The sequence below is a fragment of the Myotis lucifugus genome, unplaced genomic scaffold (assembly GCF_000147115.1).
Source record: "Myotis lucifugus unplaced genomic scaffold, Myoluc2.0 scaffold_120, whole genome shotgun sequence".
In the NCBI taxonomy this organism is placed as follows: Eukaryota; Metazoa; Chordata; class Mammalia; order Chiroptera; family Vespertilionidae; genus Myotis; species Myotis lucifugus.
Window position 1 is genome coordinate 2,130,925 of NW_005871168.1, and position 15,273 is coordinate 2,146,197.

Genomic DNA, 15,273 nt, shown 5'->3' on the forward strand with positions numbered 1-15,273 from the left:
ACTTTTTGGCACTCAAATAAATTATTAAATTACATAATTTTTTGATTTGGTGGATGCAGATTAGTAATTGAAGAAAGCAATATACCTTGCTAGATAACCATGTTGCAAATATTTGATTCTTACAACTTTTAGTTCCAGAAAGATAAAATCCAAGGAGTCAGTATCTTTTTTTTTCCTGCATAACTACAGACCGTTGTGGGAGTGATAAAAGTTTCTTAGCTTCCCCTTAATCATTCTTTGTCATTCTGCTCAAGAAGTATTCATTCTAGCATCTACCCATAGTTCATTTAGGAAGAAGCTTCATTTACTTAATTTTGAAAGAGTGAAAAGTCTGGCACTATAGAAATGATAAATTTTCTTTTATATTTTATTAAGCTCCTATAATTCCACATATGGCCTGTATGCCGCCATGTTACTTTCTGCTCATGTTTTGTGCATGGATTCATTTGTATTACAATAGTAGTGAAACTGATTACTGTATTTCCATTCATCTGGGAACTATGTTCACTATATGCAAAAAAAAAAAATTGTGTTGTTCATTAGTTAAAAATTTCTATAAAACATGTTATTGTGAAAAATTTACAACTTATCCTCTGGTACAGTTGATTGATTTTAAAACTATTATTCTCCTGGATTAATTAAATTGAGTAAATTCTAATGTAAAAGTTTAGCCTGTATCCTAGGCACTGCATTTTCCACTGAGAGAGATTACGCAAAAGAGCATTATAAACGCACTAAAATCTGACATTTGAAAAAAGTCGTTATGGCCCATTGTTTCCTCTAACAATGAAAATGTGGAGGCAGCACACATGCATAAATCAATAACTGTGCTTTTCCTACTACAGCAGCCATATTTTTGTTTACTCAACTCTGTAGTTAATGCGATGGGAAAGAGACAATACCATTTTGAGTGATTTATAAAAATGTTTTCTGATTAAATAATGTCATTGTTTATAGCTTTTAACACTGAGACATACCTATTCTGGTGTTTTGAAAACATAAATACATATGCCCATCTGATGTCTTTGTTTCTTCTGATATTTGTTATGTCTGAATAAGTGCATTGTTACTTTTAGGTGGGAAAGGTGGAAAAAAGAAGAAAAATAAAAACTCATCTAAACCGCAGAAAAACAATGGATCGACTTGGGCCAATGTTCCTCTACCTCCTCCTCCTGCCCAGCCCCTTCCTGGTTCAGAGCTGGAACACTACGCAGTGGAACAGCAAGAAAATGGGTAAAAATGTTTTATCGACTAAGAGAATGCCCAGGCTTCACTCCCTTTCTATTGTGCGTGTTTGTCTTTATCGTGTATGCTCTTATTGTTTTCTCTGCCCCCTTCCCAGCCTGTTCACTGCTTCTCCCCTCTTTTATTGTTTGCACCATCTATATATTTTTAGCTGATAAATACAACATAGCACATACTGAGGACCTAGAATCCTTGGCCTTCAAGTGCCTTAGATTGTCTGCAATCATGATAATGCAACCTCCATTTATAATATTGCTTGTTAGTTTGAAAGCAAGTACCCACAGCTCTGAACTAAAGAGCCACTCCTGAGAAGAGCTGAAAAGGGAATTAAAATAACCTTCTTCATCATTCCTCACAGTTCTCTAATGACTTAATGCCTGGCCATAGCAGGGCGCCCACTGTTGAGCTTCCTCACAATGGGCTAATTGCAGAGACCTGGCCAGTGGTAGAACTTTAATCATCAGCTTCGATGGGATCTTAGGGGCCTGAACAAGAAAAGAGGTTCAAGCCAATACACACTCTGTAACAAAACCTTTTTAAGTTAGAAAATGTCCTTTGAGGGCCTTTAAATGTGGCCAGTTTCCTTATTTTCCCCTAAACATCTCACGAGAATTAGATTGTTTTCTTCTGTTACTTGCGTTAATAGATTTTAAAGCAGGAGACATCAATACACTGTATTCACTAATCTGGAAACAAATAGCAAGGCAGAAAAAAACATACTCAGTCTGGTTTTCTTTCTTAATAATGGTCACTGCTCTGTCATCTTCACAGTTTCTAAGGTCATCATTGCTTTTGAATAGAACTGAAAAATACAGAATAAAGGCAGTTTTCCTTTTTCTAAGTTTTTCTTTATTTAGAAGTTTTTAGATGTTAAAATACTAATTGTAAATATTTAATTACAGTTATTTTAATAATGTCTATTTTCTGTCTTGTTTCACATAAAGATCACATGTACATGCTTATACATTGTTTCTCCATATTTTTTTTTACATACCTGCTTTCTTTGAAGTCTCCAGATTAATTTTTTCTGTCACAATGTTTGTATCCAAAAAAAGACCTATTTGCCTTTGCTTCCAGTTATGTAATATGCATATTTCTGTACTTTTCTCAATATCTTTCTTTCCATCCAAAGGGCTTCATTTGTTTCTATGGAATTATAGTTCCATACATATACATATCATTATTATTTTACTTTTTAAAAATGGGTTCACATTTGAAAAAAGAAATTAAGAGCATACCCCTTTTCTCTGACTTAAATAAATAAAACTCTGCATATGATATTATGCAATTCATATTGGTAACATAAATGTGTCAATGTTACATGGATCCTGGGCAAAGAAAAAGCAGAGATGCATTATTCCATGAGAAAAGATTACTATGGGGCTTAGAAATCTTCCTTTTAAAGGCTGTACTGAGAAAATGGGGAAATGGAACATGTAAACTGAGGAAAGAATGCTGTGAAACATTTATAAGCATGAAGTTCTGAATCATGAACTCAGATCACATGAAGCCTGTAGGTAATTTGGAATCTTTGTATTTTTTTCACACTAAATCTACTCTGAAAATGCATACACTATAAAAATACCTATTACAAATTGAGAAAAAATGAATTCATTACAAATAAATGATACAATTTTCACATTATTTTGTTGCCAAGCAATAGAGTTAGAACTATCCATTTGGTGAATGAAATAATTCACATTCGTGGAGATTTTATTTTGTAATACAAATTATTTTAAAAATATTATGATATAAAATATAAATTTATTTTACTACTTTGGGATTTTAAATTATTTTAATATTTAACCAGAATGCATTATATTAGAAAAATTTTTTCTAAAGATTGCTAAAAATATTTGATATTGTTTAAATTAATTAATTTTATTTTTTAGCTACCCAGCCCAGGCCAGGCAAGTTCATTTATTTTCTTTTTTCTTTTTTTTTCTTTTTTAATTTTTATTGCTGAAAGTATTACACATGGCCCCCTTCCTTCCCCATTAACCCCTTCTAGCCTACCCCCAGTCCTCTGTCCCAGGCCTTCACCACCCTATTGTTTGTGTCCATAGGTTATGCATTTGTTTGATCTCTTCCCACCCACACAACAGCCACTGCCTTTAAATAGGTACATAAATATATTTCTTGATTATATATATTCAAAGTATTTGTGGCATGCATGTAGTTTAGTTCTAATTTACCTTTGAGTTATTTGCCATAAATACCTCATATTTCCTGAAAAAAAACCCAAAAAACTTATTACTCTTAACAAAAATAGTAGTTAAGTTTTAACCTATCAGTAAACTGACAGTAAAACTCAATTTCCTTGTTTTTTGGACTCAGTTTTTTGTTTTGTTTTTTTTTTAAGGAATACTTGAAAGTTCTTATTTCACTTGTTTGTAATGAGAATGCATTTAAAGTCAATATGTAAAGAATATATCAAAATGAGTATATTTGGGAAGGCTTTGTCTATTTCCTGTTATACTCGTTATACTTTTTTTTCTAATGTGAAAATTATAATACTGAAAGGGAAAGATGTTTGAACACTTCCTAGTTTATTTATACTCTGGAATTCATGATGTTAACATTGACTATTTTGCAGAAGAGATCTATAAAATTGTTTAAATGCCTTGATTTAAAACTTATGCAGATTTAAGGTGTTCTTGAAATTCAAACAAAAACCTTAGAACTAATCTGTTTTGTTTTTAATAGTTTTTATTTTTAACAATCAAGGATTCTGTAATTATACTTCTTATGGTGATATATTGTTTTTGTTGTTTTAAACATATCATTATACAGAACTTATTCAACATATTTTTTTCAAGTACATAAAATTTGCTTGGCACTGTGTTAGAAAGAAAAGCCAGTGATGAAAGAAACTATAAAATTAATAAGGAAGATCTTATCCCTGATCTAGGGAGCTCACAGGACTTGGGGGAGATAGAAACCAGAAACCACACACACTCCAGCACATTATATTGTATGACAAGCCTTAGATGAGTGATGCGTATCTCTATATATAAAACCCTAATAAGCAAATAGACCAAATGACAGAACAACTGAACAACTGGTCGCTATGACGTGTGCTGACCACCAGGGGGCGCATGTGGAACATGGCAGGCATTAGCAGCAGGCGGCAGAGGGTAGAACATGGCGAGCTTCAGCCACGGTGGGATGGTGGAGCAGGTGAGCGGGGATGCCAGACCAAGGTGGAGCGCTGGTTGCTGTCATCAGGGTGAGCCTCTGGTGGTTACTGAAAATTCTTTGCTCCTACACGCCACAGTCCCACCCGGAGTTTGCACCTGCTGCCAGCGCTGGCCTTGCTCACACTTGCTGCCAGCGTCGGAGCCGCCACTTGCACCCATGCTGGCACCTGGCACTGGCCCCAATTATTCCTGAGGGCTTCTCCACCTCCCCCTGCTCCTGAGGGGCAATTGGGGCAGCAGCTGCCACTTGCACCCACTGCTGGCACCAGCCCCAGTTGCCCCACGCTGACAGCGGGTGCCCACTGCAGTGTCGTGGCCCACAGTTCCTTTCAAGGTGCACAAATTTGTGCACTGGGCCCCTAGTGCAATAATAATTTGCATGCAGAAAGTGATAGTCAAGCTTGCCAGGTAGGGCTGTTGCAATCCTATAAAAGTTGAGTTTTGAAGTGATTCTTGAATTTTTTATTTACAAATAATAGTGCCCAGAATTGGGTGATTGTTGCATGCCAGACTCTAAGTCAGAAGCAAATAGACAAAAGTGGTGAGAAATAGTCCCTAACATAAAGTAACCTGTGTGCCAGGATAGCTTGTTAACCAATGACTACAACAAGATGTTACTAATGTTGCCATTTGCTGTGTAGATGAAAAGAAAATTTTCTAGCCAAAAGTAAACATAGATATAAAATTAAAAAGGAGGAAATAAAAAAAAGAATAGCACATTAGTCTTCCTTTGGTACTTTCCACTCTTCCCTTGGAAACCTCACCCTATTATAGTTAAAGTTACTTGCCTTTCCTTTATTTTTCATTATTCTTTAAGCTTACTTTCCTACTGTAGTACTTATCACATTTCATTCTAATTGCTTGTGTGTAACCTTCCACAATTGCTAGCTGCTCTATGAGGTTTGTTGAATTTGAAACATGTGTAGTGTAGGAGATATCTGAGAAGGTGTCTTGAGGACAATTTTGAAACCTTGCATGTCATGTAAGGATTCTGACTTAGGATACAGATGATGCATTGGAGGACATGAGGCTGGGGATTAATAAATTGTATATTGCAGCAGAATGGCCACTATCATGAAAGTGATAAGGGAATAAAATAAAGCAATGGCAGTGGGATGGAGGGACAGGGATAGATTTTGGAGATATACCTAGCTGAGAATAATCACAATCTTGAAAAGAGAGTCTCCTGTTTTATATTACAATTTTTAATATTGTTGCTAAGAATTTAGATATTATCAATTTTTCCAAGCCTTTCTTGGTCTGATCCCCTCATTATACTAAATATCAAAAGTATCAAATCATTGTCCAAATAGAAAATGTATTTAATTGTTAATTTAGTGCCATAGCAACAATGGTAAATGTTCTTTCTCATCAATATGCCTCTCTCAACTTGACAAAAATGTTTCCAATATATCCTTTTTTGCTATAAATATAATATATTTTAATATAATCATATGATGCTAGGAAGAATTTAGTAGTAGTTCAATAGAAAGCATGCTCAGCTTTATTACTGCAGTTAGAGATTGGCAAGCTTCTGTGGGTGTTGAACTTTATTGTATTTTTATTAGTAATATTATATTTGTATTTGGCCTTTAACAAGTTAGTTCACAGGCAACATTGATTTGTTGTCATCCTTCTTATATGTGAGCAAGACAGTAGTGTTTCCTCCCACTTCACTTCCAATGTCAAAGAACAAACACTTCTTCAGGAAAAGTTGCCCAAAAGAAATTTGGTTGGTAGTTTAGCGTTTTCACAGTCTTTCTGACGTTACTGTTGAAATTTCAGCACTCAAATAGGATATATCTGTAAATGTGAAGGAAACTCTAAAAACAGAGCTACACTTTTCATAACATTTATAGAGACATCTGTTACTTTCTTGCCCTTCCTCAGAAACTGCATGAAACTTAAGTGTCCATTGTTCTATAATGGATTAATACAGGAATACATAGAAATGATGAACAATGGTTAGTTATCCCCCTCATACGATATGCACCATGTCCCATATTTCTTTCATCTAGCCTTTTATGTTCTTACCCTAGTCTTTCACTTATTCTTTATATCTCTATTTTCCACTTCCTGCACAAACCATTGACTGACATGAATCCATGGACTTTCCTCAGCTCTGCTTATGTTCTGCAGTGGACATTGTTTGCTCACTCCTATTCTAGATTATCTTTGTAGAAAAGGCTTGGAACAATTGATAAAAAACACCCATTCTAGTTCAATGAAATAGCTATTGAAAGGCTTTTCGGTCATGTAGTACATTGTGCATTGTGTGTGTGTGTGTGTGTGTGTGTGTATGTGTGCAGAGAGAGGAGAGTCAATGTCAAAGAACAATATATATATTATATGTATAATATATATATATAATGTTAAATTATATATATATTGTATAATTATATATATATAATGTTAAAAATAATATTTATACAGATAGGTCCTATGCCTTATGGTATTTGAATACTAAAAATGAGGAAAACTAATTACACTCAATGCATGTGACACTCCTTCTCCCTTCTCTTATATTTTCTATGCATTTTTATTCCACATGTATGTTCCCTTTAGATTATTGAAAATAAAGATAGTTTGCTACTTATAAAGTAGGGAAATTTTAAGAGGTAATTGACTTCCTCCATTTGAAAGATTAACTATTCTATAAACATCTTCAAACATGTTCTTTCTTTATTCAAATGTAGGATACCCCTAGAAATAAACTAATATAAGCAAACAAAGTACAGGAACTAAGTTTATGGGAAAATTGTGCTCTTCTGTAAAACAGAATGAAGTAAATTTTATTATAACTAGTCATGAAGTATAACAGCACACACATTCCATACTGAAAAGGGGTAGCTTCACTTAAAATTAGATTTACTATTGATATTTCTGTTTGACTTATTAATATAGCATTTAAAGTCAAATAAATAAGAGAAGAATCTTAACCAGCCCTGGCCAGGTGACTCAGTTGGTTGAAGAGTCATCCAGTACATCAAAGGTTTTGGGTTCCATTCCCAGTCAGGTCTCATATAGGTGGCAATAGATCAATTGATGTTTCTCTTTCACATCAATGTTTCTCTCTGTCTCTCACTTCCTCTCTCTAAACATATCCTTGGGCACCAGAACTGAGAAAGGTGCCCACATAACATCTGTATATGAAAAGAAGCAGGGTAGCTGTCTGCCAACCAGAGACAGCTGGAAATGCAAGCATCCTCTTAAAGGGCCAATGCAAAAAAAATCATGTGCATACAATCACATTGGGCTCCAGCAGAGGGAGGACAGAGTAGACTGGAGATGTGTGAGCAGAAGCCGGGGTTGGGGGCTCTGGGGTTAGAGTTCAGAAGGCAGACACCCCAGTTTCATGTGTCTAGTCATTCCCTCATGCTGCAGATGTCATCTTTCTCACACAGACAATGCTATACAGGTGGCTTTGCCTGTGGGGGAAAGACAGTTGACCCAACCTATTGAAAAGCACCTTGCCCCACTGTGTGGAGTTTCTGAGGCCCATTAAGAGATTAAGAATAACAATTAGCCTCCAGGCAGAAGCAACTGCCAAACCCTGTTGGAAAAACTCTCACTACACCTATGGATGATTGCCTGAAGGCTACTCAAGACTGAATCCAATCAGTCTGCAGGCAGAGATGGTCTCTGGAGGCTTTGAGTTTGTGCCTGCTCTAATTAGTCAGAAATAGAGTTTGACACTAGAGATTAGAGAGGCACTGCAGATCTCATAATACATACTCATAAACCCAAACAGGCAGCCAAAATGAGGAGACAAAAAAACCCACAAATGAAAGAACAAGAAAATTCTCCAGAAGAAGAAATGAATGAAATGGAGATAAGAAATTTATCTGATATAGAGTTTAGAATAATGATGGTAAAGATGCTCAACAGTATGAGAAAACATATGGTAACTATGAAAAAAGAACATTCAGAAATAAAGAATGACATAGCTCTAATAAAGAACACATTGGAAGGAATACACAGAAGATTAGAGGAAGCTGAGGATTGGATCAGTGAATTAGAAGAAAGGGTAGAATAAAAAGCACTCAATCAGAAAACCAGAAAGAAAAAAGAATTAAAAGACAGGAGGACAGCTTTAGGGAGCTGCGGGACAACAGGAAATGTAACAATATTCACATAGTAGGTATGCCAGAAGGAGAAGAAAGGGAGCAAGGGATAGAGAACATGACTGAAGAAATAATGGCAGAAACTTCCCTAACCTGGTAAAGGAAAAAGTCACACAAGTTCAGGAGGCACAGAGAGATGCAAGCAAGAAGAACCCAAACAGGCCCACTCCCAGACACATCATAATTAAAATGCCAAAATTTAGAGACAAAGAGAGAATCTTAAAGGTGGCAATAGAAAAGCAAATTGTTATCTATAAAGGAGCCCCCTAAAGCTGTCATCTGATTTCTCATCAGAAACTCTATAGACCAGAAGGGAATGGCATGAAATACTCAAGATAATGTAAAGCAAGGATCTGAAACCAATATTACTCTGTCCAGTGAGTCTATCATTCAAAATAGATGGTAAAATAAAGAGCTTTCCAGACAAAAAAAGGATAAAGGAGTTCATCACCACCATTCAGCATTACAAAAGATGCTAAAGGGACTTACATAATGAGAAGAAATAGAGAGAGAAACCTAGCCATACAGAATTAAAATGGCAAAAATAAGTACCTATCAATAATAACCTTAAATGTAAATGGATTAAATGCTCTAATCAAAAGATATATGGTAGCTGAATGGATATAAAAACATGACCAAACTATATGTTGTCTGTAAGAGACCAACCTCAGAACTAAAGACTCACACAGGGTGAGAATGAAAGGATAGAGAAAAATGTTCCATGCAAATGGAATTGAAAAGAAAGCTGGGGTATCAATACTCATATCTGATAAAATAGACTTCAAAATGAAGGCCATCACAAGAGACAAAAAAAGTCACGACATAATACTAAAAAGGTTGATCCAACAAAGAATATAACTCTGATAAACATATATGCACTCATTATAGGAGCACCTAAATATATATTTTAAAAAGTTCTAGAAGACTTTAAGGGAGAGATTAACAACAATACAGTCATAATAGTGGACTTTAACATCCCATTGACTTCACTATATAGATCTTCCAGACAAAAACTTAACAAGGAAACAGTTACTCTAAAGGGCACATTGTATCAGATGAATTCAATTGACATTTATAAAAATTTTCACTCCAAAGCTGCAGAATATACATTCTTCTCAAGTGCATATGGGTCATTCACAATGATAGACCACATGTTAGGAAACAAAACAAGTCTCCACAAGTTCAAGAAGACTGAAATCATATCAAACTTCTTGTGCAATCAGAGTGGAATGAAATTAGAAATCAACTGCAGTAAATACACCCCAAAACATTTAAACATATAGAGTCTATATAGCATGTTATTAAACAATGAATGGGTTACCAATGAGATCAATAAATAAACCAAAAACTCCCTGGAAACAAATGAAACTGAACACAAAACAACCAAAAATCTACTGGACACAACAAAAGCAGTCCTGAGAGGGATGTTCATAGTACTATAGGCCTACTTCACAAAACAAGAAAAATTAATAATAATTTCTATAACCTACAAGTTAAAGAATTATAAAAAAGAACAAAATGAAAAGCACAGAGTAAGTAGAAGGAAGGAAATAATAAAAATTAGACTACAAATAAATGAATAGATACTAAAAACAATACAAAAAATAAATGAAATCAAGAGCTGGTTTTTTGAAAGGGTAAACTAGATTGATGAACCATTAGCCAGACTCATTAGGAAACAGAGAGAGGACACAAAAAAAAATACAATCAGAAATGAAAGTGAAGTAACCACTGATACTATAAAAATGCAAATTATTTAAGACAATACTATGAACAACTATATGCCAATAAAATGGACAATGTGGATGAAATGAACAAACTCCTGGAAAAATACAAACTCTCTAAACTGAATCAGAAAGAATCAGAAAACCTGTACAGGCCAAAAAGTCCAAGAGGAAGGAACACTTCCAATCTCTTTTTATAATCTCTTTTTGGAATTATCCTAATTCCAAAACCAGATAAATATATGACAAAGAAAGAGAACTACAAGCCAATACCCCTGATGAACAAAGATGCTAAAATCCCCAACAAAATATTAGCAAATCAGATATAGCAATATATTAAAAAGATCATACACCATGAACAAGTGGGATTTATTCCAGGGATGCAAGAATGATACAAAATTTGCAAGTCAATAAACGTGATATATCACATAAATAAATTGAAAAACAAAATCACATGATCATATCAATAGACACAGAGAAAGCATTTGACAAAATCCAATATAGATTTTTGATAAAAAACTCTCAGCAAAGTAGGAAGAGAGGAAGCATATCTCAACATGATAAAAGCCATATATGACAAACCTACAGCGAACATCATACTCAATGGGCAAAAACTATCACCATTTCCCCTAAGAACAGAAACAAGACAGGGATGTCTGCTTTCACCGCTCTGATTCAACATAGTACTGAAAGTCTTAGCCACAGCTATCAGATAAGAAGAAATAAAAGGCATCCAAATTGGAAAGGAGGAAGTAAAATTGTCATTATTTGAAGATGACATAATATTGTACATAGAAAACCTTAAAGACTACACCAAAAAATTACTAGATTTAATAAATGAATTTGGCAATGTAGCAGGATACAAATCAACATCTGAAAATCGATGGCATTTTTATACACCAATAATGAATTATCAGAAAGAGAAACTAAACAAACAATCCCATTTACCATTGTAAATAAATTAAGATATTTAGGAATAAATTTAACAAAGGAAGTAAAATACTTTTACTCAGAAAACTACAGGATGTTGAAAAAAGAGATAGAGGAAGATATAAACAAATGGAAAAATATATCATGTTCATGGATTGGTAGAATAATATCTTTAAAATGCCCATACTCCCTAAGGCAATCTACAGATTCAATGCACTCCGTTTTAAGACACAAACAGCAAATTTCACAGATCTAGAATAAATATTCAAAAAATGTATGTGGAACCAAAAAAGACCCAGAAAAGCTGCAGAAATCTTGAGAAAGAAGAACAAAGTCAGAAGAATCAAAATTCCAGATATCAAGTTATTCTACAAAGCCACCATATTCAATACAGCCTGGTACTGGCACAAGAACATTCATAGAGATCAATGGAACAGAACAGAGACCCCAGAAATTGACCCCAAACCATTATGCTCAATTAATATTTGACAAAGGAGGCAAGAGCATACAATGGAGTCAAGACAGTGTCTTCAATAAATGGTGTTGGGAAAATTGGACAGATACATTAAAAAAAAAGAAAAGAAAAGAGAAAAGAAAAGAAAAGAAAAGAAACCAGACCACCAACTTAACCATACATAGAATAAACTCAAATTGGATAAAAGACTTAAGTGTAAGTTATGAAACCATAAAAATCCTAGGAGAAACCATAGATAGCAAATCTCAGACATCTCTCATAGCAATATGTTTATGGATACATCTCCTAGGGCAAAGGAAACTAAGGAGAAAATAAACAAATGGGACTACATCAAAATGAAAAACTTTGCACAACCAAAGAAACCATCAACAAAATGAAAAGGGAGCCCACTGTATGGGAGAACACATTTGGCAATGATACATCTGATAAAGGGTTAATATCCAAAATATATAAAGAACTCCTACAAATCAACAAAAGAAAGACAAGCAATCCAATTAAAAATGGGCAAAAGACCTAAATAGACACTTCTCCAAAGTGGACATACAGATGGCCATGAGACATGAAAAAATGCTCAAAGTCACTGATCATCAGAGAGATGCAAACTAAAATGACAATGAGGTATCACCTCACTTCTGTCAGAATGGCTACCATCAACAAATCAACAAATGGCAAGTGCTGGCAAGGATGTGGAGAAAAGGGAACTCTAGTACACTGCTGGTGGGAATGCAGGCTGGTGCAGCCATTATGGAAAACAGTTTGAAGTTTCCTCAAAATATCAAATATGGAACTGCCATTTGACCCAATGATCACACTTCTAGAGATATATACTAAGAAACCTGGAACACCAATCAGAAAGAATGTATGAACCCCTATGTTCATAGCAGCACAATTTATAATAGCTAAGATCTGGAAACAGCCCAAGTGCCCATCAGCTGATGAGTGAATAAAAAAAGCTGTGGAACATTTACACCATGGAATACTCTGCAGCAGTAAAAAAGAAAAAAATCTCTTACCCTTTGAGACAGCATGGAGGGACCTAGAGAGTATCATGCTAAGTGAAATAAATCAGTCAGAGAAAGACAAGTATCACATAATCTCACTTGTATGTGGGATCTAATTAACAAAATGAACTGACTAACAGAGCGGATCCAGAGACATGGAAACATGGAACAGAATGCAGAATCTCGGAGAGAAGTTGGGGGAGTGTGGGTGTGTGCGAAGTGATCAACCAAAGACCTTGTATGCATATATGCATAATCTATGGACACAGACAATAGGGTGGTGAAGGCCTGGGGCAAGGGGTAGGGGCAGGCTAGAGGAGGTCAATGGGGGGAAACTGGGGACATATGTAATACTTTCAATAATAAAAATTTAAAAGAATAATAATAATAAACATATCCTTGGGTGGGGATTAAGAAAAACTGAAGAAAATAAAATAAACCTAAGCATTTTTATTTTTTTATTTTTTATTACATTTTTAATTCTCACCCAAGGATATGTTTTTATTGATTATAGAGAGAGAGAGAAACATCAATGAAAGAGAGTATCATTCATTGATTGCCTCCTATACACACCACTACCAGGATCATACCTGCCACCCAGGCACATTCCCTGAGAAAGAATTGAACAAATAACCTTTTTGGTGTTCAGGATGATGCTCCAACCAACTGAGCTACCCACCCAGGGTCTAAGCATTTTTATTAATGAAGCAATTTATGTATTTTTTAAATTAATAAGTATGCTTATCACCTACTATTAACATGTGAAAGGTTAAATAATAAAATATGTTAGACAATTAAAGAATCCACATTTCAAAAGGGGCCCTAGTGGTTTGGCTCAGTGGATAGAGTGTGGGCCTGGGAACTGAATGGTCCTGGATTGAATTTTGGTCAATGGCATGCACCTCACTGCAGGCTCTTGGCCCTGGTCTGTGACTTGTGGGAAGCAACCTGTCTCTCTCTCTCCCTTCTACTCTTTCTAAAAATCAATGGAAAAAATATCCTCGAGTGAGGAATAAAAATAAATAATGAAGGCATAAGACAATATATAATCAATTTTCAGGGAAATGTGCAAAAATATTATCAGTGCAAGTTTAAAAGAGTAATGTATCAGTGCTTGTTAGCCACATGAAGGCAATATTTAAAAATATACAGGATTTAACCTATAGCTTAAAGGATTTTTAAGATTAAGATAGGTGAAATAGGAAGAGTGTAGTTTCTTTAAAATAAGATGAATTATTTAAACACTGCACCAGATGGAAAAGTACAAAAAAAAGAAAGAAAAAGAAAACAAATTCATTTTAAGCAGGAGATTTCTGTTGAGAAACTTAAAAAAAATCATCTGAAAGGTAGTTTGAGACTTAGACATTTAACAGACAGAAGGGTGAACAGTATCAAATATTTTATCCAAACAATTCTAATGTTTTCATAGACCAATTTTTAAATAGAGTACAGGATTGATTAAAGATTGAAAAAAAAATACAAGCAAGAAATCCAAATGAACAGTGGGTTAGAAACTTTTTACTCAACAGAATATTTTCTTCAAATTAAATCTAACTGATTTCCAACATGTAAAACAGGAGAAATGACATTGTTTTAGAGCAATAGACTTCCTCAGTCAGGTTGGTATTTATGTAGACAATTAATGGCAATACAACTTTAACCAATGGTATTTCCTAGAATATGAAAAAGTTTTAGTAACATATTAAAGTGTGCTTGTTTATACTAAATTATAGATGATATTCCTAAACAGATATTCCAATCAGGGCTTCTGAAACAAGGTCTTCAGGTTGCAATACATTGAGATAGAAGATTATTTAGGTAGCTTTAACAAGAGAGGAAAATTGAACAGCCAAAGATAATATCATTCCCTGTATAAGACCTCTCAGTAACTATCCATCACCCACAGGCAGAATTCCAAACTCCTTGTCAGAGCTGATGAGGCCCTCTGTGATCCGGCATGTCCTCCCTCCCTTCTCCTGCTCTTCTGGGGCCAACCTTCTTCATTTGCCAGCTCTTTCCAGCCAGAGAACTATTTGAGTTCTCCAAATATTTTATCTTTTCTCTTTCTCCAGACATGTGGTACTTAGAATACCCTCTTTCCATTGGTCGGCAGATCGCTGCCAAGCTTAGGACTAGTTCTAGCCTCCCTGCTCTCTGTTCCTACAGTATTTGATATTGTTGATTATTTGCTTAATATTGGTCTTCCCATTGGGTTCATGCTCTGTGAAAAAATACTGTCACCTGACACATGATTGTTGAATGAAAGGATGATAAATTCAGGTGTTGCTGTTTTTCAATAGACTTTATTTTGTTAGATCGGTTTTAGGTTAACAGTATAATTGAACAAAAACCACAGATTTTCTGCCCTGACTCCCATGCATAGCCTCTGCTACCATCACATCTCCCACCAAAGTGGAACCTTTTTGAAGTGCTGAACCTACCTTGACACATCATAATCACCCAAAGCCCATGGCTCTTGGTGTTGCTTATTCTGTGGTTTTGAACAAATGTATAATGACATCTATTCATTATTATGGTATCATACAGAGTAGTTTCACTGTCCTAAAATCCTGT

At 34.9% G+C, this 15,273-nt stretch overlaps 1 protein-coding gene across 4 annotated transcripts in view; it reads left to right on the forward strand.

Moving 5' to 3' along the window:
- The window catches only part of ROBO2 (roundabout guidance receptor 2), a 659,470-nt gene that overhangs the window by 611,786 nt on the left and 32,411 nt on the right, over nt 1-15,273 (forward strand). For all 4 annotated transcript variants that reach the window (XM_006093706.3, XM_023758054.1, XM_006093705.3 and 1 more), the window contains one exon: nt 1,077-1,233. In XM_006093706.3, the coding sequence (XP_006093768.1) occupies nt 1,077-1,233 (157 nt within the window). The remainder of the gene's footprint in view (nt 1-1,076; nt 1,234-15,273) is intronic.